This window comes from Mus pahari, chromosome X, assembly GCF_900095145.1.
Source record: "Mus pahari chromosome X, PAHARI_EIJ_v1.1, whole genome shotgun sequence".
Taxonomy (NCBI): Eukaryota; Metazoa; Chordata; class Mammalia; order Rodentia; family Muridae; genus Mus; species Mus pahari.
The window spans coordinates 32,822,114-32,848,089 of NC_034613.1; the positions used below are offsets into that span (position 1 = coordinate 32,822,114).

At 38.5% G+C, this 25,976-nt stretch overlaps 1 protein-coding gene across 5 annotated transcripts in view; it reads left to right on the forward strand.

Annotated features, from left to right (window-relative positions):
• Positions 1-25,976, forward strand: part of Gria3 (glutamate ionotropic receptor AMPA type subunit 3) — a 267,089-nt gene that overhangs the window by 144,288 nt on the left and 96,825 nt on the right. For all 5 annotated transcript variants that reach the window (XM_029533969.1, XM_029533970.1, XM_021188554.2 and 2 more), the window contains one exon: positions 16,274-16,327. In XM_029533969.1, the coding sequence (XP_029389829.1) occupies positions 16,274-16,327 (54 nt within the window). The remainder of the gene's footprint in view (positions 1-16,273; positions 16,328-25,976) is intronic.

Consider the following 25,976-nt stretch of genomic DNA (forward strand, 5'->3'; position numbering starts at 1 on the left):
AAATAAAGAAAATAATAATAAAAAAAGAAAGAAAAAAGAAAGGAACCATGTAATGGTCTATAGCAAGGGATTAAGTAGATTGGTGACAACTCTTATCACATCACTAGGAGCAGAGCTAAAATAGAAGATAGTAAGCAGCCAAGCACCACTAGTTTATTATCAATCTTCTTTTTCTTTTTCTTTTCTTTTCTTTTTTTTTTTTGAGACAGGGTCTTACTGTGTACCCCTGGCTGGCCTGTAACTAGCTTTGTAAACCAGGCTTGCCTCAGACTCATAGATATCTGCCTGCCTCTGCCTCACAAGGATACCGGCATGCCCAGCAAACCTAATTTTAATAAACATATAGCTACCAAATAGCCTCCCCAGTGCACAAATACAACCCCTATAACCCCTATTTCACTCTGAACATGAATAGCGTCTGATGAAGTGTCTTTTCAAGGAACACAGCTTGAAGTTAAAAGTTAAAACTCTAAGTTCTTTTTCAAAATCGTGTCTGCACTTGCACAGTAACCCCCGCCCCATCTTTTTTGTTACTTTAGTGATGGTCAGCCATGACATGTAAAAAGAAAACCATCCTACCAGTGTGACTTTAGGATGAATCAGACAGCTTCTCTAAGGAGGCATTCCAAGATGCTCAGAGAGGACAAGTCTATAATACAAGGCATTATAATTAGAATTGTGTACCTTACTTTATGACGAGGAATAAATGAATGGGGGAAGGAACTTGAGATCATGCAGCCTGAGGATTCAAAAAGGATGTAAGTACCTGAAAGACCAGGCTGCAGCAGAGGCATACATGTGAGAACTGCAAGGCATGTTCCCAGCACATGGCTTTACTGTTTGCTTTCGCCAGAGTTGCGTACATCACCATGGTCATACTAAGGGGCACGAACTGAAGTTGTTTTCATGTCTTTAGTTGAATCCCTTGTAGAAGGCTTAGTTGTAACTATACCTAAACTGTGTTTTGTAAGAACTTGGGAAGGCTAAACACAGTGGTGTATGCTTTTCATCCTAGCAATAGGTAGGCAGAGTCACTTGGAACTCTGAGTCCCAGGCCCAACTATTCTAAATGGCAAGTCCCAGGCTAGCCAGGGATACATAATGAGACAATGTCTTTAGAAGGTTGGACCAAGAAGTGTGAGACCTCTAACAAAATCCACTATTAATAGTGATATGCTTGCCAATTTTAAGACCATGAACACTAGGATTTAAGACCATGAACACTAGGAAGGGGGAAAGTGCGTAAGTGATTTCCACGTTTGGAACCTGCATAAGAGTTTAAAGGATACCTACCCCTTTAAAGGTAAATAACAGAAAATAGTCACAATATGGTGTAACATCCGCACTACCATGTCTTAGACCAAGAGATGAAATCCAGACACATTGAAGGAATGGACTAGACAGTCAAAGAGGATTCTCACAGAAAGCTTCTTAATGGGCCCTCCTAAGTGACTTGCCTTTGACTGATATCACTTCAACACTTCTGGATGTCCTTTGCACTTCTCTTGACCTACTTCAGACTACTGCTTGTGCTTAACTTGAGAACCTGTTACACAGTAAATTGCTCCTCCTCCCTCTTTCCTAGCCAATATAAAATTAATTGTTGCTTAATAGACTGCTTTGCTGCAGTTTTCTCAAATGTGCAAAGCAAACACGTCCATTTTTTCCACATACATTAACTTAATTTCTGTCTCACCCACTCAAGCACAACACAATCCTTCCAATGCCGAACTAAACACCTTACCCACTTGGTATCCATGGCAACCACCACCAAGCTGCTCAGAGAGAGCAGCAAGTAGTGGCAGGAAAGTCCCCCACCCAGTGGAGCTATTAGCTCTTCTGCTTTAGCCACATCGATAAGAGGTGGCGGTAGGTCAACCCCTGACTCCTCAGGAATTTTCTTTCTTCAGAGAGGAGTGCTGTTCACACCCTTGTCCCAAGGAGGGAGAGTTGGGCTCAGCTGTTTTCCATTCTCAACCTGTTGAAAATAAAGCAGTCAGTGTCTATGTTGGAAGGACAAAACACTTTGCATAAAGAGAAGCAGCTCAGGCTCAGTAGTTGATGGTAAGGAATCATCACTTAAGCATCCTCTTCCTAAATTCTCTACAAATAGGAACATGTTGAGAAGTGGGAGGAACTAATACAATACTTTAGCTTCTTAACTGCAGCAAAAGAGGGAAACAGGAGGCCACTTTCGCAATGCTTTCCAGTTGATCTGCTGAAAAATAAGGAGATGCTTCAACAACACAACATTCATTTTCATATTGCTTATCTCTGAAGTTCTTGGGAAAGAACTAGCCATACATTTACAGAAAGGGTGAAAAAAATCAAGTATCTTTCATCCTTCAAAAGTAGAGGTGCATCCTAGTGAACAGATAATTGCAATCCATCCTGATAAGTGCATTGATAAGGGAACACACAGCTTGTAACAGGAAGGCAAAAGAAACATAATTAACTCAGCCTGACTCAGTCAATCAAGAATCCTGACACCTCATGATTGTGCTAAGTGGGGAATCAAGAACCCAGTGAAATTCATATGGTGTTGTAGAAAGGAACATATATTTCTATTTACCTATGTATGACAATGATCACTTAATTGTCAGAATGAGTGCCAGTAAGCCGGAACAAATGAAAACCTATGGCTAGTTAGTAGAGTAGTAGATAAATCCTACTAATATCATGTACTGTGGAGGCTGGAGAGATAGCACAGCAGTTAAGAGCATGTACCACTCTTTCAGAGGATACCAGCTCAGCTCACAGAACCCACATACTTGCAACCCCAGCTCTAGAGCATCTGACACCATTCTCTGGCCTCCATAGGCACAAGCATGTGTGTGTGCACACACACACACACACACACACCCCTTAAAAAATAATAACATGGGCTCAATTGGTCAGAACACAACTTTCCCCTTTACCAGGATCTTTGAATCCTCTAGAAACAAAATTTTTTCCCACCAGCCAATAGTGTAGCATGCTATCAGAAAGGACAAGATTCTACTTAGGCATTCAACTACCCTTTAATTTTAATTGAGGTGTTCTGGGGGGACTAGCATGTGTAACCATATCACAACTAGAGAATAAAAGAACCAGGAGTTAAGAATTTGGTTCCAGAGCCCATATTTTTGTAGCTACGAAACACGCCAGTACAAGGACCCTATGCATGGGTGCCCTTGACTAGGCCATATGTCTTCTCCATTCCATTCTGCCCACTTCCCACCCAAACACAAGAAACCAGTGCTAAGGTTAAGATAGACTAATCACATGAAAGCATACCACACTAGAAAACAACATGTCAAGAGAGTCCCAGAACCCATCCTTCTCTCCCTTTCTGTATCCTCTTCATTCTTTTTGTCCATAAACATTCATTGAATACCTACGTATAGAGCACTACACTGAAAAACACTCACAATACGAAGTAGAAAACCGGGCTTCTCCCCTCAAGGAATGATAGGCAAAGTAGGATAAGACACCTATCTATATTGAGTAAACATTTAGTAGACTGGAAAAGATGAGAATATGAGACCATATAGGAACCCACAAAACACAACAAGTGTGATCCTTAGAAAACTGAAGCAGAAGATGGGATTTATGGAGACGTGATTTTGTGCTTTGTTTAAGCTGAGGAACAACTAGGTATTGATAAACTTCCGGGGTCGGTAGGTTGGTTGGTTGGTTGGCCTTTTGAGACAAGGTCTCTTTATGTAGCCTTGACTGTCCTAGAATTAGGTATGTAGACCAGGCTGGCCTCAAACTCACCGAAAGCTTCTGCCACCAAAATGCAGGGATTAAGTGTAGGTAACCCCATTTTCAGCAGTAAACACTTGTTGAATTAAATAAATTCATATCCTGATATTTGTTCTAAGGATGGGAGGAGCATCATTTGGGGAATATCCAGACCTATAAGCATTGCATGCACAGTGTAGCTTTTGGTTTTAGTGCACAACAGGAGCGTTCTAGATGTGTAGAAATTATTTAAACCTTTGCAAATTTCCACCAAAGCATTAATATGGATACAGGCATGATCCTTAGAAATGTCTTTCAAAGAAACAAGTCCAGCGATTAGCTTTGCTCATCTGATGACGCTGAACTTGAATGATCAGAAAAGATCAGGAAAGAAACATATTTCCAAATAACCATTTTGTACATCCCTAGGTGGTCAAATTACTGTTCTTCTAAAACTTTCTACTACAGTACAATTTCTTTTTCACTTATTTCATTGTGAACATTCCACTAATTCTCTAGTGCATTTTGGCTTCCAAGGCTTTTAAAGATAAAGACAATTTGATGAAAGTGGGCTTGTTTAAGATATTATGGCCATAGACATAATACATGCAATAAGAATCCATGGGAACACTAAAGAGAGACCTAAGCATTCATACACAAAGAAGTGAGAACCATTGTAACTGTGACTTACTTACACCTCAGGTACCAGACTGCTGTGCCAGCATACAGCACCAAGTAAAATATATTTCAAATATATATTTAATATACTAGTTAATATTTGGTATAGTTAACATGCACATTATTTAAATTAATATGTTAGTTAATATGCAATATATTTAATACTCTCTATATTAAATGAATTGGGTCTGATTTCACAATGTTAGGGTAAAAAGCTTAAACATGTGTGTACTCTGCTTTGACTTCTTCCAAAGCCTCCAACGTCATTTTTAGCTCTATGGATATATGTTCTAAGCATTAGAAAAGTCCAACTCACGACACTAAATGATACCAAATACATTGTCCACTGTGGCCTGGTTACCATCTTCCAGGAATAGTTCTGAAGGCACCATCTTCTTTGTGACAGAGCCTAAGGAAAAGGTTTGAAATCTCATGCCTAGAGTAGCCTTAGATCCCAAAGCCCATAATCTTTGATTGAGTAACTTTTCTATAATGAAAGAATGACTACTGCCTTCCTGAGTTTTCCATGCTTAAAAGATTTCCACAAGATGATTTTGACCCTCCAACGTAGGTAAGACTCGTAGTGAGTTTATTTTCTCCATCACAACAAGAAAGTGGCACACAGGAGTTAAATAACTTGCCTAAGGTCACACATTTCAGATTGCTTCATTCTTCTCCTTATTTTCTCAAAAGCTCAATTTTTTGTACCACATTATAAGAATATATTTGGGAGAGCAGCAATGGGAATCTTGCTATACAACATTAACTGTGCCCTACCAGAGTCAGCTTGCTTTCCAAAGCTATGGGTAAGAACATTTACTTTGGGCTTAGCCATTTCTCTCCCCACCCCTTCCTCTGTTTCCTGAAAGAACAATTAAGATCCATCTGGGACTAATTATAATGATTCTTGAATTTGAACTTGCAACCATTACCCAATTGAGGTCACTTATTTTAAATTAACTTGCCTGGTCAGAACACAGGTTTGGTTATCTTCAGAACACAGTGCAGAGAGGCTCTGGCTCACTCAGACTTTTAATTAACTAGCTAAATAACATGCACTGTGACAAGCTGCCTAAGATTTGATGGAGTTGTACATTTGCATTCAGACAAGGATCAAAATACACTGTCAGAGCTTCGGGGACTAAGTCCTAGAAACCTTCACACAGTATCTTGTTCAAGGCTGTGCGTTTCTTCCCTTTCGTTACCTCTAATTATTTTCCTGTGCTTTTGTTCTGATTATCCAACATTCATCACAAGTGCAGCTTGTGATTCAACAATGACAATTCATGTCCTATGCTGATAGGGAATTGAAAATTGGAGGCATGTGCATATGAGCCAAGCACGAGGCTTCGTGAAATAATTAGGGAAACCAAAAGGAGATTCCCAGGATGCCCAGGAGGGGGGAGGAAACACAGACCTTCTAAAGAGTCAGACCTCAACTGCTCCCCACTTAGGTAATCACACATAATAACACTAGGTAGTCTCTGTTGCATAGAATTTGTGATGGGAGCTGATCACACTGCAATAATAATGATAGCAACGACAGTTCTTATCAACAGTGATTCTTAGTAGTAATATGGCTGCTAACAGTGACTAGGCTTTGGAGTTAGTTAAAACTACTTTTGACCTCCTTCTCCAACCCCATATTCTTACAACTTCTAAACCAAGTTGCTAAACCTTTCTGAGCCTCAGGTTCTTAGCCTGAAAGATAAATTCACAATAGGGCCCACCTTAAAGAATTGTGCTGTGGGTTCAGAGAAATAAAGCCAATGACACGGTCAGTAAAGTGCCTACTGAGTTCAGATCCTCCAAAGCCTTATTTAAATAAACTCATGCTCTACAATATGTACCTTTAATCCCAGTGCTAGGAAGATGTAGACAGGAGGGTCTCTGAGACTTGCTGGCCAATTAGTTTAGCTGAGTCAATGTACTCCCAGGGTTCACTAAGAAACCATATTTCACAAGAATAAGATGGAATAGTAATTGAGGAAGATTCTTTTCTTTTTTCTTTCTTTCTTTCTTTCTTTCTTTCTTTCTTTCTTTCCTTCTTTCTTTCTTTCTTTCTTTCTTTCTTTCTTTTTTTTCCCCGATACACGGTTTCTCTGTATAGCCCTGGCTATCCTGGAACTCACTCTGTAGACCAGGCTGGCCTCAAACTCAGAAATTCGCCTACCTCTGCCTCCCAAGTGCTGGGATTAAAGGCATATGCCACCACGCCCAGCTGAGGAAGATTTTTATGATGACCTGTAGCCTGTGTGTGTGTGTGTGTGTGTGTGTGTGTGTGTGTGTGTGTGTGTGCGCGCGAGAGAGAGAGAGAGAGAGAGAGAGAGAGAGAGAGAGAGATTGATTTTAACTGGTAGAGGTGGTACACTTCTTTAAGCCCAGCATTTGAGTGTCTGAAATAGGAGAATTGCTGAGAGTTCAGGGCCAGCCTGAACTACTGGGAGATTTTTAAGCCAACCTATACTACATAATGACATTCTAGTTCAAATGAATAAATATATGATAGATGGGGAGGCATTTAGACAGATGGATGGGTAGAAATAGATAGATAGATAGATAGATAGATAGATAGATAGATAGATAGATAGATGATACATAGATAGATACATAGATATATAAATACATAGATAGATACATAAATACACAGGCAGACAGAGAGATTATACATAGACGGATGATAAATAAATTTAAGACAGTGCTTAGTTGTATTAGTCACTTTTTTGTTGCTGGGTAGAACACCATGACCAAAGCAGTGTATAAAAGGAAGAGCTTATTTGTGCTTCCAGTTTTAGGGAGGTAAGACTCCATCATGGTGGTGAGACATGGCACCTATAGCAGGATGCTCAGAGTTTATATCCTTTACCAGGAGGATGATACAGAGGAAGCACTGAGAATAGTATGAGACTTTGAAACCTCCTAGCCTGCTCCCAATGATGTACTTCCCCCAGCAAGGCCTCACCTCCTAAAACTCCCCAAACACTGCCACATACCTGGATCCCAAGCGTTAAATTGCTAGAACCTAAGGGGGACATTTCCATTCAAACTACAACACTTCTGTACAAGTCTTGAAAAAATGCTAGCCTATAAACAGAAACTAGTCATCTTTTATATACCACAGAAATGTCTTTTGTCCAACTTTTCCCTATCTGGGATCTTTTTTGCCCTTTTCCCTGAGGAAGGGGCAAATAGACGGTTCATTATTTTGTGGTTGATTTACTACCATCTTTTCATCATTTTGCATCCGCATCTCTAACACCCAACTTCCATTTGCAAACCTCAGCTCGTTCTCTCATCTTCCGGTGCTATCCTAATAATCAGCACCAGCATTCCTCTGTATCCAAGCACTAATTTATCTTCCCATTATTCTCACCCAATAGCTGCAGAGGGTTTTGTTGTTTTGTTTTGTTTTGTTTTGTTTTGTTTTGTTTTGTTTTGTTTTGTTTTTAAGTCAGGGACATGAAATCAAGGAAGGCTTTATGTCTCCACTTGGTCTTTAAGAATAGATAGGATTTTTCCAGGGAAACATGAAGGCACAGCCAATATAAGGCAAACACTAGACAGTGTCTTAAGAACTGAAGACACATGGTTTCACACATTTCTTTCTTCAGTTCTATGAAACAGCTATTAGTGATAGATGTCTTTTCCGTGTAGGCTACTCAGATCTAGAAAGCCTAAGTTAGCTGGCCAAAGTTATGATGAAAAGTGGAGTCTCTAACCTATCAATCTAGCCTTCATTGTTAAGTACACTACTTTATTTTTCCCATGATTATATCCCCTATATTTATTACTTTACAAATGAAAAACTAAGACTGGTATGGAATGTAACTTTCCTGGCATTATAAAGCTAATAAATCTAATGGGAGGTAGGTTTGAGGGTAGAAAGGGAGAAGGAAACAAAATAATTGTAATTTAATTTTGAAAACTGAAAAAAAAAACATAGATTTCTGTGTTGATACATGCCTATAAGCCTAGCACTAGAGAAGCTGAGATATGATTCATGAGTTTGAGGTTATTCTAGACTATAGAGACCTTGCTTCGAAATAAATAAATAAATATTTTTAATTAAAAAAATCTCTCCTTTAGCATTTAAGCACTATAAAACAGCAAGACTCTCTTGAAATCAGGAGGAATAGCCTTCTAGAATATGTCTCTCTTCATTTTCAAAATAGCATTCTATTTAAGTTACCTGTTTGTCAGGTTCCCATTTATAAAAGCCAAAGGGAAAAATTTTTTTTTTAATTTCTGGTTGGAGACAAAGTACTTTCTATCTATAGCAGGTTGAGTTAATCATTCTCTCCTCGGTTGTACTTTGTTCATATTTCTGTTCTCGCACTTCTCCCACTGGGCTATAATCATCTGTTAACTTGGCTGTCTTTCCCATTCAAGTGTGACATCCTCCAGACTAGGGCCCAGATTCTTGTGACCTCTGTCTCCCCATGGTCTATCCCCACGATTGGCACAGACTGAGCACTTAACAAACATTCATTAAAAGAAGGAAAAAATAAAAGGTGGTTGGTAGAGGCAGCTTTCCATATATAAAGGGCCTTCAATCCACATTCTTCCTGATTCAGATGGTGTGCCAGAAAATGGGCTATTGTTAAAAGACAAAAGTGTTGATTTGTAGTACCCACTGATTTCTGGGTTAATAATTCTAGCATTGCTGATTTGAAGCTACCCATGGTTTTATTAACTGGCTCAGAAGATTCTGAATATTTAACAAGTGGCTTGCAGAAGCTCCCTGTGCTTGGCTGAAAATCAGCAGTTCTTCCTAGGGTACTTGAACTGTTTGCATGCCAGTGTGATCAGAAAGGTGGATGAGCTGGCAAGGAGGGCAAGATGATGCCAGATCCAAATAGCAAGAGTGAAGGGCCAAAGGAAACATTTCTGAGTTTGGAGAATTGTATGCTTTGCCCCCCATGAACTAAGCCTCAGTCATTTGTCATCCATTTGCAAATTGAGATCCACTTAAATGACATGGCTCCCAGAAGAGGAACGAAGCTGCCAACTAAGCAATTATCCTGAAAATCACATAGAGTTCCTGAGAGACAGTTATTTTTATTTGAAAATATAAACATGGTCATTCACTCCAACTATCAAATATTTTTACTGATTAGGGTGTCAGATACTGAAAACACTGCACAAATGGAAATTTATTAAGAAAGGCATACCTAAGAAGTTGAAAAAGAGACCATTCTATTCTCTGTAGCCATACCAGCTGCTTTCTTTCCACTCTCTGCCTGAAAGCTTCATCAGCTCGAGCTACACGTGGGTCTCTAATATTATGCCCTACTATTTACGTTTCAATTTTGCATATAATAATGAAGCTAATAATTAAATGGCAAAATTTGAATAGAAAAATACCACACATCAGGGTTCATGTTTCTTTTTTTTCTTAATACATCACCTTTAACCCTTATCAGGCAATTCCTTATAAAAAATGATGCTATTTATTGTCAAGCACTGAACCTTTTCTTGAAGTTCCTCATTTAGAAGACATGTTATAGTATCTGATTTATGGGGGAGATATTTTATACTTATTTCATCAAAGGACCAGTGGATATTCCTCCTTTTTTATTCAAATGACAAGTCCACTCCCATTGAAATGCCTGCTACTCATCACCTAGTCAGTCTTTTCAGAATGTCAATGAGCATAAAAATATATATACAGAAAGCAAAGCCTTGATTGAACTTTTAGAATATATTATACATATTAAAACAAAACTCTCTGTGAATGTAGCTATGAGGACTGCCACAAGCTAAGGCCAGCCTAAACTACATAGCCAATTCCTAGGCCAGCGATGATTACATAGTGAAACACTGTATCTTAATAGTAAAAAGGGGGAAACTAATTAATTAGGTCTATTTTAAAATGTGTATGTGTATACATGTATGTATACATATATGTATTAAAAATGGAGGTCAGAGGACAACTTATAGAAGTCAGTTCTCTCCTTCCACAATGTGGGTCCCAGGGATTGAATTCAAGTCTTCAGGCTTATTTTCCTAACCTACTAAGCCATCTTGATGACCCTCTCTTGTGATTTGCTATTAAATCTTCCACATATTGCATTAAGCTACGATAAATTGAATATGAAAGTCTTGGAAGTAAAGCTACCTTCAAAGGATAATCTCTGGTAAAATTCTGACCCTCTAATCCTCTCATTTTAGAACTGTATTTCTTGCCTTATTCATTTCCTTTCTTTCCACGTAAGCTTCCCTACAGTCAGCATAAGCATTGACAAGATTCCTCTCTTGTATGACCATTTGTCTTGCTGACAAAAAGCTCCAGTCACTCTCGGTGTCAGCAACCCCCAAACCCCCACCATCCCAACACACCCTGCCATAGGACTGACTTTGGTATATGTCATTGTTCTTTCTTACCATACTATTCCAGCACACTCCTTCGGGTAAGATGACTGCAATTTAGAGCCCTGCCATTCAGACATATGAGAACAAATATGTGCACCTTGAATTTACTAGGAAATAATGCCAGTGGAATTGGCTTGTGCTTGTTTACTAAGACTCAGACAAATTCATTGGGGTCTTCACTGAAGAAGGCAAACACCTACAATTGGATTGAAAATCTCTTCTGGAAGGTGTGGCACGATAACAGGCTGATTTCTGCAGCACACCACGCATTCAGCTCCCCACACTGCTGAAATTACATACAGTGCCATAAGAAAACAATGTCTTTTTTTTCGACTAAGAGAAAAGGGAAGGCAGATGTGAGCCTAAAAAATCTTTTCTTTGAACATAGAAAATGTGATCTAATAGGTTTTTTTTCCTTACAGACAAAATATCCATGCAGTAAAGGAAAACTGCCTGGTGAATTCAACCAAAAATCCTCCCCACAAATCCAACCTTTTTTTCCCAGACTCCCTTGCCCAAGATTTTACATGATACTTAAATCAAAAAGAAACAAATTAGGGTGAACATCAAGGCCTGTTCTGTACTCAAAGCAAGATCAATCTTTCTCCATAGATCCTTTTCTGGCGCTGATGTAGAAAATCCAAACATGGAGATACTTAGGTCTGCAAATAACCTAATCTGCATACCAGATGGATCTAAGGGGGGAAAACATACACACTTCTTCACACACATTTTTTTTCTAAAATGTGAGCATAGAAAAGCAGATGCTTTTGCCTCCCAAAGGATACGTGGGCCTCTCTCAAGTAGTCTTGTGGAACAATTTCATTTCAAATTTCTAAAATTATGAAAATATCTAGATTAAACATGAAATTGGGAAAGAACAGGTCTCCTTGAGAGACAACGAACTGAATGTCTTATAAATCCTTTTTAACTGCTTGGAGATATTCAGTCTGCAGTTTCATAGAAAGAAGTGATGAGGGGCTGTTTAGTAAGGGAAAATGACCCCCAAATGAGTAAACTTTGATTCCATGACTTCTTTGACCAAAAGTTTGACACTGTCTACATGACCAAGTGTTAGTATATATGAGCTCTTTCTTATGCAAAAAAACCCCTCTGTTCAGTGAATGAGATTTGTAGCTGGGCTTTGTTTTCCACTTTGATATTCTATATGTGAAGATAAAAATAATTTTCCCTAAAAAAATGAATTTCATCTATACTTGGTACATTTTCCCTTTATTACATTTATCGTGTCTGCCATCATAGCAGGCCATTTATCATCCCTAGCAAATCTTACAAAGGCAAAATGACTGCAGAACATGGATGTGGGAACTTGGTATTTCTTCCTTAAATGTCATATCTGAGTGTAAAAACAGCTTTTTATCTGTGAAGTTCTAAAACTAATTCAGAAAGATCTATTATAATTACTATAAAAGCAAAGTTGAATATTCTCTTGGATACCAGAGTTATTAAGTAAGTGAGGGTAGAATTTATGCCTCTTTCATCTGTAACAGATTGAAAGAATGGAGATTGAGTATTAACTGAACAAGAACATTCCTACTAACTATCCAGTTCTCTGGTGCTCCATATTATATTCAGTATCCCCAGCCCCTCCCTGTTTTCACAAGCTTTTCCCGGGGGGGGGGGGGAACAAGTTAAAGGGAAGGCGAAGAGAAAAAAAAATATAGCATATTTCTTACTGAGGCCTCATTTAGCTACCATCAGTAGGATCATAGCAGCTCCACAGCAGATCTCAAGACATCAGACACTTTCTCTCTAACAACCTGGAGATCATTTCTGATGGAAGCCTTCCTGGAGAAACATTACATGGCCCTGATATTTTCATCAGAAGTTTCTGATCAAAGTAAACTATTGTCTGATGACTCAGGCACTCACAGCAAATATCCCTGATTATACTGTGCAGCAGTACATTGTCGCCTGCTTTTCTGTTGTTGTTTCTTCCTTCTCCTTTAAGTCAGACTGTCACTTCCTCTAGTACTAATGCACCTCTCCCAAATATCACTCCCAGCCTCCCTACACACCCCTTCTAGCTTGAAGTGTTTAATTTACTGGGAACTGGAAAAACCAAGATTGGTAAGAACTGTATGCTAAATCAGAGTTAAGAAGGCACTGAAAGCAAGGATGAGGAATTAATTATGGGCTTCAAGGCAGCAGCTCTGTGACACCTAAATGCTCCTATCTTTAGATAACTTTCCCATCTCCTCCAACTTAAGGCTAACTCTAGAAAGGGTGATGAAAGAACTACCTTCCAGTAAGTCCATTTGTTCTGAGCACACCATCTGTTATTCTAACAGCTTCATGTTTTCCTGAAGCTGAAGATGCAATGCCTTAATGAACAACCACTCCTTAGAAGGAAGTAATGTGGCATACTTCATCATTCTGATCTGAACCATGCTTGAAGATGTTCTCCCCTTTGATCAAAGCAACCTTGCTAGGAGAGCTAGGGCCAAATTGTGGGTAAGTGAATGGAAACTCAGAAAGTTGAGTGATTTGTCCACAGCCAAGCAGGGAGTCCATGACCAAATCCTACCTCTGGATTGTCATTCGGGGCTCAACTAATGGCACTACCATTGTGTATTGTTTCTTCTGGACGTTCTTATGTGAAAAAGCATAATAAATGTGTCCTCCACTGAAACCACCTTCCTTATTTTTCTCTGAGTTTGTCACGGGTCCTTAGGAATGTTGTTCATTTTTCATGAAGTATTCAAAACCCTCTAGTTTTATTATGTGAGGGTTGTCAGTAAATTAAAAATTCAACAAATGTATGGTCCCAACTTGCCACCAAAAGTTAACAAATGTCACCAGCAAAGATGTTTCTCATGAGCAGACACTGAAGAATACATCCCAGAAGACACCTAACAGCTTATTTTGTGTCATGGCAGCATGAGAAATCACCTCCTCAAGACATTCATTAACCTTTCTTTTCCTTCATACACAATCAGTCTGAAATGTGGTTCATATTTTAAATTAATTGAAAACATCTCTCTATGCTCTCTCTTATATATACAAATACACACACACACACACACACACACACACACACACACACAAACACTGGCTTGATTCTATAAAAGCAAGACAGTAAACATGATACTCTAGGGACAATTCCATTTCTATGGGCCAACCTAGCATGTACCCTCTATGGTGTCTTCCCTTTCTGCTTCATGCCTTAGACATCTTGCCTTGCTCCTCTGCAAAAATTGAGACCAATCATCAGCACTTAGAATAAATAAAATGATTGGAAATTGAAAATATATTAAGTCATATTACTCTTAACCTACCTCAAATCCTAGCTTAGCCTAATCTACTTTAAACATGCTCAGAGCACGTACATTAGCCTTTAGTCAAGTGAAATCATCTAACACAAAGCCCATTTTATAAGGAACCACTGAATGGGTCCTGTCATCTATTGAGTTCTTTATTGAAAGGAGAAAAGAACTAACATGGTAAAAGATCTGAGGATGGGACTGTGCAGTAAAATACTTTCCTGCAATGCATACAGCCCTGGCTTCCATCACTATCACTTCACAGAAATAAAGTTCAATCTCTCCTGCATGTCCATAATTTAGATACCACCATAAAGTTGAAAACTCAGGAGGCAAATCGAAACTTGTCATACAGTCATACCAAGGGGACTGGCTCTAAAGCAGTACTCCAACTCAGATATTTATTGAAATAGAGGTGTGTGTCCTTTATACAAAACAGCATGCTATTCATGTCTTTCTATATACCTTAAATAACACATACATTATTTATATTAACTAATACTACATAAATATCAAACAAATAGTTCTTGTACTGCACTGCGTGGAGAAACAGACAAGAAAATAGTCTGCACACATTCTATTTGAAATGATTTTTCCAGTGTTTTAGAAGTGGGCTTGTATAAACATTTGGATGCAGAAACCACAGATATGGAGGATCTAACTGTACCTCCAGTCCTTCCACAGGAAGAAAGACCCAGCTTCTAATTCCAGCTTTACCATTTCCTGGCTATGTGACCTTGGAGAAATTATTTAAACTACCTTTGGGTTGTGATTCTTCATCTGTAAAATTAGACTTAAAATTTTATAGAAATTACTTATACATACAACATTGAGTACAAGGCCTGCATATTTTAGACATTAAAATAAGGGCAGTTGTAATAACTATAACAATTACAGACTTTCATATATGCATCCAGTTTACTATGTATAAAATCCTGAGACCTTGCCAGTTGTTTTCAAACCTCTCACATCTGGACCCAGCTGTATCCAGAAGGAATTCATCATGAAGCTTAACTCTACAGCCTTTGGCTTGCATTACTTCCTTCTAAGGCCTGTTCCAATCATACTCATAGTTTTCCTTTGTTTTACTTAAAGAAAGATCATATTAGCTTCACATTGACATAAAACTTAAATACTCATCAGGCTGTTCCTTTCATCTCTATAGTGTTCACTTCCTTGTTCCCATCACCTGTAGCTAGGACAGTGTCAGGACCTCGGTGTTTGACAAAATGCTTAACCAAAAAGTTTGGCATACTTAATTACAATAAAATAAACATGCATTTAGAAAAAAACCCAGCCAGTACATTTGGGTGGAAAATATTTAGCCCAATGACTTAAGAGACAATAAAAGGCACTTTGTAAACTCAAGGCCAAGTACTTAACACAGAATTACTGATGAAAATAATGATAATTATGATGACTCTGAGGAAATGTTTCTTACCCTCACTATCGCTGACATTTGGGACCAGATGATTATGGTTGTAGGAACTGTCCTAAGCACTGGACGATATCTAGTGGCATCCCTGACCTTTATCCACTAGATGCTAATAGCCAAATACGTTGTCTGACATTGCCAAATGTCCCTGGAAGGAAAAGTCCTCTGAATGCCCTAGGGCATTGCCTTTAGCATCAAAAGACATTTAGATGACCACACATCTTTCACATTAAGACATTAAGGCAAGAAAAGGAAGGCAAGCATGTAGAAAAGTTTTCAATAAGCAAATGTAACCTCAGTTAACCTGAAAATCCCATTAACCCCATTCCTTGAGTGCTCTATTCCCTAAGCTTTCTAGATAACAAAAAAAAATGTACAGTACATTCTATTTTCTAATTTGTATGCTAAGTTCAGCTCATTTTCCATCTCAACAGCTAAGCACAGAAATCCAGTTCATGGGTGAGGGATCATCAGCCTCGCTTTTGCCATCTATTTTAAGTGACAATACTGCTACTGACCTGGAAATTCCAATGATTTTTTTTTTAATCCCCTTGTTTTGACATTTTAACTTTGATATTGACAATGATTCCTGTTTTATCTGACTAAAAGTGAAATACAACAAAAATGAACCCAGTCTAATTAGCAGCAATTCTACTGTATAATAAAATCCCACTATATTAGTGATGATTTAAAAGTATTCATTCCAGCCATCCCACGGATTGTATAAGTGAAAAAATGCCCTTAAATAAATAATATTTCTCATTTCTTCTTTCTGCAGGTTGTGATCCTGGGGAAACATTCAAGAGGTTATCACTACATGCTTGCTAACCTGGTAAGAACAAAAATGTAGTTCAAGCATCCCTGGGCAATATAGTCCATTTAGTTCATGTCATCTATAATCAGCTGTAAAGGAAATCCAGGAAGCACCTAATGTGTTCTCTAGATTCTTGGAGAAACAAATTCAGTAACTACCCAAACTGGCCTTTGGTAGCTCTGTATACAATTATGTTGTCTTTTTGAGCTGCAAAGCTATCTTCTTTTCTTATTTAAAAGATAATAAGAGTCAGGTCTGCTGGAACTAGCCTGTAATCCCAGCTACTTGGGAGGCCGAGTCATGGTCAGAATTCAAAATTTTCCTGTGCTGACAAGCAACTTCAAGGTCATCCTGGTAAACACAGTAAGATCCTGTCTCAAAATAAAAATAAAAAAATAATAAAATAAAGCCCTTCCAAAACTGACTGGAGAAACAGCTCTGTGGTAGAATTCTTGCCTGGGAAGAAACTTCAACCTCCAACAGCAAATAATAACAATGATAGCAATAGTAATCAGGCATCGTTCCTCATTAGTCTTTGATTCAATTTGGATGTTGGCTATTTCAATTGGGTTTGAAATGTAAACCAAGGGACAGAGGACACAGGGAGATGACTCCCAATATATCCAAGGACACTTGCATGCCAATATTTGATTTGTGCTCTTAGAGGCTAACAAATATCTTCGAATCAGGTACAACAGGATATACCTTCCTACCTACACAAAACACAACCTGGCTTTTTACATTCAAATGCCTCGTGCCTTTAAAGTCTGTAACATCTGAGAAGACAGTGTGCCACCGAGGTCACCCCATACCTCTTTTTATTCTGAAAAGACAACTTGCTTAGTGATTAACAAAATGACTTATAAATTAGAAATGCCCTTTAGATAAAGGTTCTGTAGAGCACTGTCTCTATGGAATGAAAGAGGGATGTGAAATTATCACTATACTACTAAGAATCTATTAAGTTATCAAATGAGTTCAAGCCAAAGTTTTGTTTTATTAGCACAACAAAATCACAATCGTTATAAGGCTCTTAAACCAAAAGAATAATAGCAATGGTAGATGATTAATGTAATTGTGCTCTTAGATTTCTAAAATTAAGAGAAATATCTTGTTTTACTTAAAAATGTTTCTAAATGATAAAAGAAGTGCTATTCAAGTATCTTTCTCGGAAAGCATGCAAGCACTACTGACTTCTGATGTAGTGTGCATCTTGAATATGCTGCTCAAAGCAGATGAGGCCTTCCATCCAATTTGAGGATAAATGAATTGATTCTTCTAGGAGAAAAAAAAAACCAGTCCTCAGTTCACATATAAAAATACTCAGCTTGGGTTTTGGACAATAGATGAGTAAGGGATATTTTGAGTCAATGGAGGTTAAACTAGGGTGTAGTAGAAAATAATAGATGTTCCACCAAGGTACCTGAAACAGTTTTGTTGAGTTTTTCAATTTCCTTCTTACCAATAGTCTGCTTTCCTTCGTTCATTTTCCTACTTCCATCCCTCCCATTTATCTTCCCCTCAACCTTATATGTTCTAGAAGGCAGTGAGATATACAACACAGTGTTTAAAATATGGGGCTGTATGTATTTACTGGCGATATATGAGGTGACTTTGGGTAATGCTCATACAAGTATTTACTTAATAAAAACTCTTGTCCTTAATAAACATTAAGAAAATATATGACTAGGACATCAAAAGTTTTTCAGATATTAACTCACATGGAGCAAAAACAAATTTAACAAAAGTGAAATAATGTTTGATCTTCAAGTAAACAATATAATATGGTTCCTTCACACATCTGCAAACAACTGTGGTCATGCATGTTGACTGCAGATTGAAAAAGAATATTGAGTTGGAGTTTAGGATGTTTTGGTCTTTCTTGAGTAACCATGGAAACCTCAGTTGCTTTATGGTACATATAGAGGTGGGAGTGGAGGAATTCTTCCATGTGTTGGGACCCTTGGGATTAGGTGTTAAAACATAATTAGAAAGGCAAGACATTTCTTGAGAGGGATGTGAAAAACAAGGAAGAGAGACAATAGTAGGAAGGGAAGGTTTCACACCACAATACATACATCTGATACCACTGAAGAAAGGCAAGAAGGAAGATAGATAGTCAAGAAGATAACAGACTGTGGTGTATCTCTGAGAAAATCTTGGTCAGAACAACTAAGAAGTCCTTTGCAAAGTCTGCGAATAACAAACCTTTTCAGACTCACTTTGATCAACCATTATCTTGTAGATGCCAAGGAAGAAATGTTCTCCTCTTGAAGGCTAAGGTAGATTCTGATGGCAACTGAAGCTGGAGCCTGATCAGCTCACTGGACAGCTTGAGTCAAGTTCTGCCTGAGAAGATATGAGTTCATTTACATCAGTAATTGTCTCAGCTGGCATAAGATGGCCTAAGGAGACCCTTTCTATCCTAGATTTCCAGCTAGGCCACATTATGCTTAATAACAATCTTTCAAATATATTTTTCTTTCAACGTTGAGATCTAGATCTATTTTGACCTTGATCAAAAGAGAAAGAGAAATGGACAAAGACTGACACAGAGACACAGTGAGAAAGAACAAACCAAGAGCAAGGGACCCTGAGAGACAGTGAGGAAAGAGATCACTACAGTGTTCTGGAAATGAATGGTGAACTCAATCCAGAGCACACAATTCAGGATAATGAGACTTTAGAGAGATGCCTCCTACAAGAACAAGCAAAATCTGTTCCTTCTAAAAGAAAGTAATGTGTAGTATCATGTCAGTGTGAGTCATGAAAACATGAACTCATTCATTGTGCTTTGAGCTGCCACTTTTTCCTCTAGTGACCTTCTTTCCTTTGAACTCAGCCACGCAGTTTCATAAGTCCCTGAACTCTGTATTATTAAAGCAGTAGATAAACTTCTACTCAGCTGATAATAATAATGAAACAGATCATCTCTATCCTCCACAAAATTTAAAGCACACAAAAATACTCCAAACACCTCTAGCAATGACATACACATACAGAGTAAAGCAAAACTATTTAGAAGTCATTTGGATGGTCAAAAAAAGGAAGTGGAGCTAAGAAGATGCTTCCTTCCAAGATGAGCCATCTGGCCTTTCTAGATGAGCCAGCTGGGTAAAAACTGAAGATGTGTATATGCTCGGGGGAACAAACTCTAGTCAGTCTTGGTGTTACAACAGCACAGAAGAACTCCTTTCTTCTACAAATGCAAATTAAAGAACACTCACCCTGCCTGACCTTCCTATGCTCTAAGTGTCCTCTTTGATTCTGAGCTCCTCATATCTGTCAAAGACACCTGTATGCTTTACATAAACCTCCTTCGATGCAGTTCTAAAATGAGAAGGAGGCAATTCCATAAATGCTTCAACAGAGGCCGTCAGCAGGTCAGTGTGTACACTATTAGGGAAAAATAAGCTTCACAAAAGTCCATCTTGCTAAAAATCTCTGGAAAAAAAAAAAACAAAGATTCTACCAAGAACACAAACTGAAACGTGACATGATCAAGCTAGTTAAGCAAGTAAGCCGCCTACAAATTCCATATCCATATCCATATGCATATCATTGGTGATGTCTTTTCTTCCTAGGAGTTGTTTCATGATTATTTCCTCTTCTAGAAGAGTGCTGTTACTTGATCTGCTCAAATCCACAGCAGTAACTAGTATGTGCATGCAACCTGTCAGTTACACAACACCTCTTTCCCCTATGGCTGGGTCCTATAACAGTACCTCTTATACTGCATTGCAAAGCATATCCTGTATCATGATTTAATTTTTTCATATATGTCGACAACAGTAGTAGATTGATGTGAAGCATGGAGGTGGTATGACATGACACAAACCAAGGCACTAGCCTATGAGCTAAGAGTCAAGCTTAAATGCTTGGAATTCCTTTAACTAGACATGTCTCTGTGCCTATTTCTTCATTTGCAATATAGGGAAGGAAGACCTTATCACTATTTCCCAGGACAGGTTATTTGCATGAGCTAGTCTTAAGGAGTACATGGCAGAACCTTTTTAAAGCTTATTGGTTTTGAATTTATATTAAATACATATTAGAAAAATAACTACTGCATCACTTCTATGATTTCACAAACATCATTCTTTAGAATAAGGCAGAAAGAGCTGTTTATGTCTCAGAAGAACAGTCAATATAAAAAAAATGGGTAAGTTTTGGTTCAGATACAGATTTAAATAGAAAAGTGTAAAAGGTGGCGTATTTAAGACTAAAACGTTAAAACACTCCAAGGTCACTTGTAGTTCTGTACTTCTTCCTCCTTAGATATCACCCAGGTTGACTGTGAAGGAAACTGTAAACACAGCAACTGGGTGAATGCTATGCACGTAGGTAGGGGAGCAAAAACCAGAGGCCTACTGTTTTTAAGGCAGACTGAAGCATTAAAATCAGTCCAGATGGGTAAAGGCTGAGAGAACAGTGAGTGCCCTTAGCCAAGTTCCAAACAGAGATAAGGATCCAAAGAACTATTCAACATAGCCAAGCAGTTGATACAAGGCAAATTAGATCTAGGTTGAGATAGTTCAATAGCAGATGTTCAGGATACCTTAAAAATCAGATCAAATAATCCAAACACTTGAGGTGCCCAGGGGAAGACAGGAGCCATAGCAGAGCATATTCAGTGCTGTAGTGTTTAACCACTGCCTTAGAAGACCCGACAGTAAGCCGGGCGTGGTGGCGCACGCCTTTAATCCCAGCACTCGGGAGGCAGAGGCAGGTGGATTTCTGAGTTCGAGGCCAGCCTGGTCTACAAAGTGAGTTCCAGGACAGCCAGGGCTAAACAGAGAAACCCTGTCTCGAAAAACCAAAAAAAAAAAAAAAAAAAAAAAGACCCGACAGTTCCTCAGTGTTCCTGGCAGCTAAGGATGCTGAAAGTGGAGGTGGGGTGATGTCAGCTGTCAGTGAGAAAGAATGTGGAGGACAGGCAATCAAGCTGAGCATTGTACCGGGGAGAAAGGGAATAAGAATTAATGGATCCCTGACTCCCCCCTGCTGTGCTTGCTATTTTCTTGGGACTTCTTTGAGCATCTTAAAACATCTATGAGTAGAGACTTACCACCACCTCTTCAAATCTTTCTCTAAAAATCAGGAAATGGACTCAGAAAAGAGACCCAACTTGCCCAAAGTCATATAGACAGTCAGCTTATAAAGTCACTTGTTTTTCCTGCCCAGCCCACCCATGCAACTCAGCAAGACAGGTCAGCTCTGAAAAGGACACAGAAGAGTTTGTGCAAAGAGGGACTGGTGGGATGGCTCAATAGGTGGACGCAATTGCCAACACACCTGACAACCTAAGTACCATCCCCAGAACCCACATGGTAGAGAAAACAGACTCCTAAGGGTTTCCCTTTGACCTTCATGCATATGCAGAGATATAAGGATCTGAAGCACACACAGTAGAATTATGAGAATGAAGTGATCAAAGACAATTTTAAAAACGGGGACAGCATGCTGAGCATGGTATGGCAGGCATATAATGTGAGCTCTTGAGAGATGGATGGGATAGGATTAGGAATTCAAGGTCATCCTCAGCTTCATACAGAACTCCTTGAAGAGCCTAGAAGGAAAGGGTGACTCAAAGAATAACAAACAAAACTAAAACAAAACTTTGTGATTCTGAGTTTTAAAGCTGTCCAAAAATGAAATGCATCTAAAGACACATATTGCATCCCACTATGTCCACTCCCTAATCCATTCTTGCTCTCTCCCTCTTGGTCTTTCATTCTTCTGTAGCTCCCCCTCCTGTTTCCCTCTTGCTGTCTCTTCTCCCTATATCTACCTCATTGATAACATATTACAAGAAATGAGGAGAGACACCTTTTTTTTTTTATTTTACTAAGACAGAAATCATCACTCATAAAGTAGTATGCAAAAGCACATCCAGGAGTAAACTAGGCTTGAAGAACTGACCTGTGTGCTTACCAGATCTTGGAATGAACCGAAAACAAAAAAGAACCTGCTTTGTTTCAAGAGAAAGCAGATAAGATTGAGTGATGCTGTTGGCATACCAATACCAACTAGTCCCTTCTGCTCCCTTCCCCTTCCAGGTCTTCCTGTTACGTTCTCTGCTTCCCCTTCCTTTGTTCTTCCGATTGTAATGTTCTATATAAAAATTCAAATGCTCAAAGCCACGTGTTGTGGTGCCCTCAGCAGATGGCGTGTAAACCCAGAGGTCATTGGGTTGGAGCCTAGTTGTGTAGGCAAGGGAAGTGAGCTTGAGGCAAAAAGCTGCCACTGGTCCCAAGTGCCAGGAAACACAGTCCACCTCCCCTGGATACACAACCTCTCTAGTAGCTCAGGATTCAGTTTCTTCTTAAAATAGAGATATAATAGAGAAAAATACCAAGAGACAGAAGACTAGGGATTGGTCTGAAGTCTAAACCCCTATCATGCTATTGAGGGTCACAAGCAATAGTCAGCTTAAAGTAGACAACTTCAGATACTCATTCCTTTTTCTCCAAAATGTTTCCCCCTGTGTCTCTCTCTCCCTTTCCCTCCTTCCCCTCCTTCCTGACTAAAATTTACAAGGAAAGATCACTACCTAGCCAATGTTTTAATGAGATGACTTCATAGAATTGTATCTTCTCTTTCAGACTTCTCAATGCTGCCTCTAAAACAGGGCTACTTAGTAGATTAATATGCAGGTGTTTCATGATTTTATGGGATTATTTCTTAGATTGAAAATATCAAAACTTGATAATGTGCTTGGTAGCCTAAACTACTGAATATCAGAGCTGAACAAAACAGGACTCTGCAGAGATACATCAATCTGGCAGCAACATGGCTAAGAAGGAGCAGCTCACTGCCTCTGTCCAGGATCACCATACAGGGTCTTACCACTAGGTACCGTATATATCAAAACTTAAAGTATAGCTTTTAATGATGCATAGTAGTTTTTACATAATTCAAAAGCAAATAAAAATATTAATTCAGACCATCTTAAGCTGAGAACTGTCTGTACTTGGACTGTGGTCCCTAGGTCATCCACAAGCAAACTCTCTTATAGTTGTCAAATGAAAAATGCAAGTAACTGAAAGCAACTTATCAGCTCTTCCACCACTTTTCATTTTATTCTGACCACAGTACCATCCATTATATAACCTCCCAATGTTTTAATGTTAGCTCTTTTTTTTCCCTTCTTTTCCCTTCTTCCCTTGTTCACAAACCCCAGGCCTCCACCTCTATTGTGTGGAACATTCAGATCTTTAGATCTTACCCATGGTCTCTTTAAAGTTCACTTTATAGTGTCCAGAGAACCAAAAGTCTATTTACTTAACACAGTCTACCTTTTCCTGAAGAACTAGAGATTGAAAATGGCAATACATTATGTATATTAAATAGTATGTAGAATTGCTACTCAACCAGTGTTCATTTCTGCTTGTTTCACTTCTGTTTTATACATTTTCTTTTTAGGTCAAAAATGAAATGCTTCGGCAAGTCTGTTTGTTTGTTTTTGGTTGTTTTAAAAAGAGTTTCTTAACTACTTATAGAGATGAACCCATTTATCCCCAAACCGTTATAGACCAATAAAAGTGCAACGAAAATATATTAATTAAATGAAATAGTCAAAGGCAGACACATCAAATATAAGTCTAATATTTAATATTTTATATTTAGTATTTAAAATTTAGTTCAGTAGCCATGAGCTAAGTGAAACAACTACAGATATTGATAGCAATTACTCTGATTCCTCTCTCCTATCATCTGGTAAGAGTCAACAGTCAATGAACCAGCACTAGGCCACACACATCTAGGACATTAGAACCCTAAAAGTATACACCGTCTCTTTTTATTTTTATTTCCTTTTTGCTGTGTAATGAGTAGGGTACACACATAGTATACTCCATAGAACACACATGGAGGTCAAAGGACAACGTGGAGGACTTGGTTCTTTCCTAATATCATGAGGGTTCCAGAGATTGAATTCAGATCATCAGGCTGGGTGGCAAGTGCCTATTTCTACTGAGACAAAGCACCAGTCCCTAAGTTTTCTTTCCTATATCATTTGAATGCCCCAAATTGCATTCACTTCACTTCAAAGAGAACAAACAGGACACCATGTCCTGGGGAAACTTATAATCATATTGATGAGAACAAGCTTATAGTAACTGGCCTGGAAACAAAGAATGAAGAAAGCCACAATGTACGAAATCAGTACTGTACTGCACATACTGTAGACAGAGAAAAAGCATTGTAAAAGGGAGACGGCAAAGGATGCTATAAACAGTGAGAAAGATCCATTTACATGATAAACCAGGAAAAGTTCACCCAAACAGAACATCACATGTCAAGGTTCCAGGCACCATGTTTTTCCTACACTGTTAAAATGTAATTTTATCTAGACCAGAGCAAAGCTTTACTAGGCCAGTTAAAAGAACAATAGAAAGTAATTGATATGGTTCAAGTAAGAGAAGGCCATGATCTGATTTATGCCTCAAAATTCACCACAATGAAATAGATGAATCTTACAATAACTACATCATACCTCAATAAAGCTGTCAGTTTAAAACAAAAGGCTATCAGAGGCTATTTCCTCACCAGTAGCAATTATAAAGTCAATTGCTTTTTTTTTTTAATCCTTACAAATAGCTCCAAATAGAAGTGCCATTAGGGTGGTGGCCAGATATGATATGGCTCACAATTCTATCCACGTACATTTCAGAGAATATTTGGTGATTGGATTAGAAAATAAACCAGCTAGTAAACAATGCAAGTAACCTGCAACCAAGTGCTAATTCATACAGTGTAATCATTCCCTCTTCAAATTTCCTCCACACTCACCACATCTGGAGGAAGGATCTGCTTTCCAGAAGGAAAAAAAAACTTGTGTCTTTCATTAGGAACCCACCACAATTACTTTGCATTTCTATGTTGAAGCATCACTCCGATGAACAGTTCAAATAGCACTAAAGACAGAGGAGGTTTCATGCAAATGCTAAGATAAATTGTTGTCCTTGGCAGTCTTCCAAATCCACAGTCTACTGCTTTTATCTCCCCCCTTGCAGGCCACTTGCCCATTTCTCACCCGTGATCTATTATCAACGCAGGAAAAGTCACCCAACTTACTTTGTGCTTGGTTTCCTCTATGTACAAAATGTGCCATAAGAACAATTCTATGTGCAAGAAATCTCTGTGTAATATCCTGAAAATAAATGCTCTAAAAGTAAACCTGAATGCATTTATTTCCAGCTTCTAAGTTATCCACACTATCTGAAGGAAAATGACCTGCTTAAATGTCAATCAATGGAGAGCACATACCGAAGCCATTCGAAACTTTTGAAGTTAGAATTATATCAGAGACAGTTTGTATTTGAATGCCAATTGTTCAAATCCCAGCTTGATAAATGATGGACTTCGAGAATTCACCAAGGACTGTTTACAGTACTTTGCATAAACTTCTTAGGCACAAAGTTATGGTTCATCTTATATAGCCAAATGCAGATATGAGCAACAGTGTTAGAAAGGTGAAATACAATTGATAAAATCTAGCCTAGCTTACTTATCTAAATGAGTATCTTCAGTGCCCATGTTTCCAGTGAATACTGCCACTGTCACAGAGGTAAGTAAACCAGATGCACAGATATCTAATACCTAGAAAAGGAGAAAACATTTTAACTTAACCTGTATATCAGCAGTAGGATTCCTTCCAATCTAT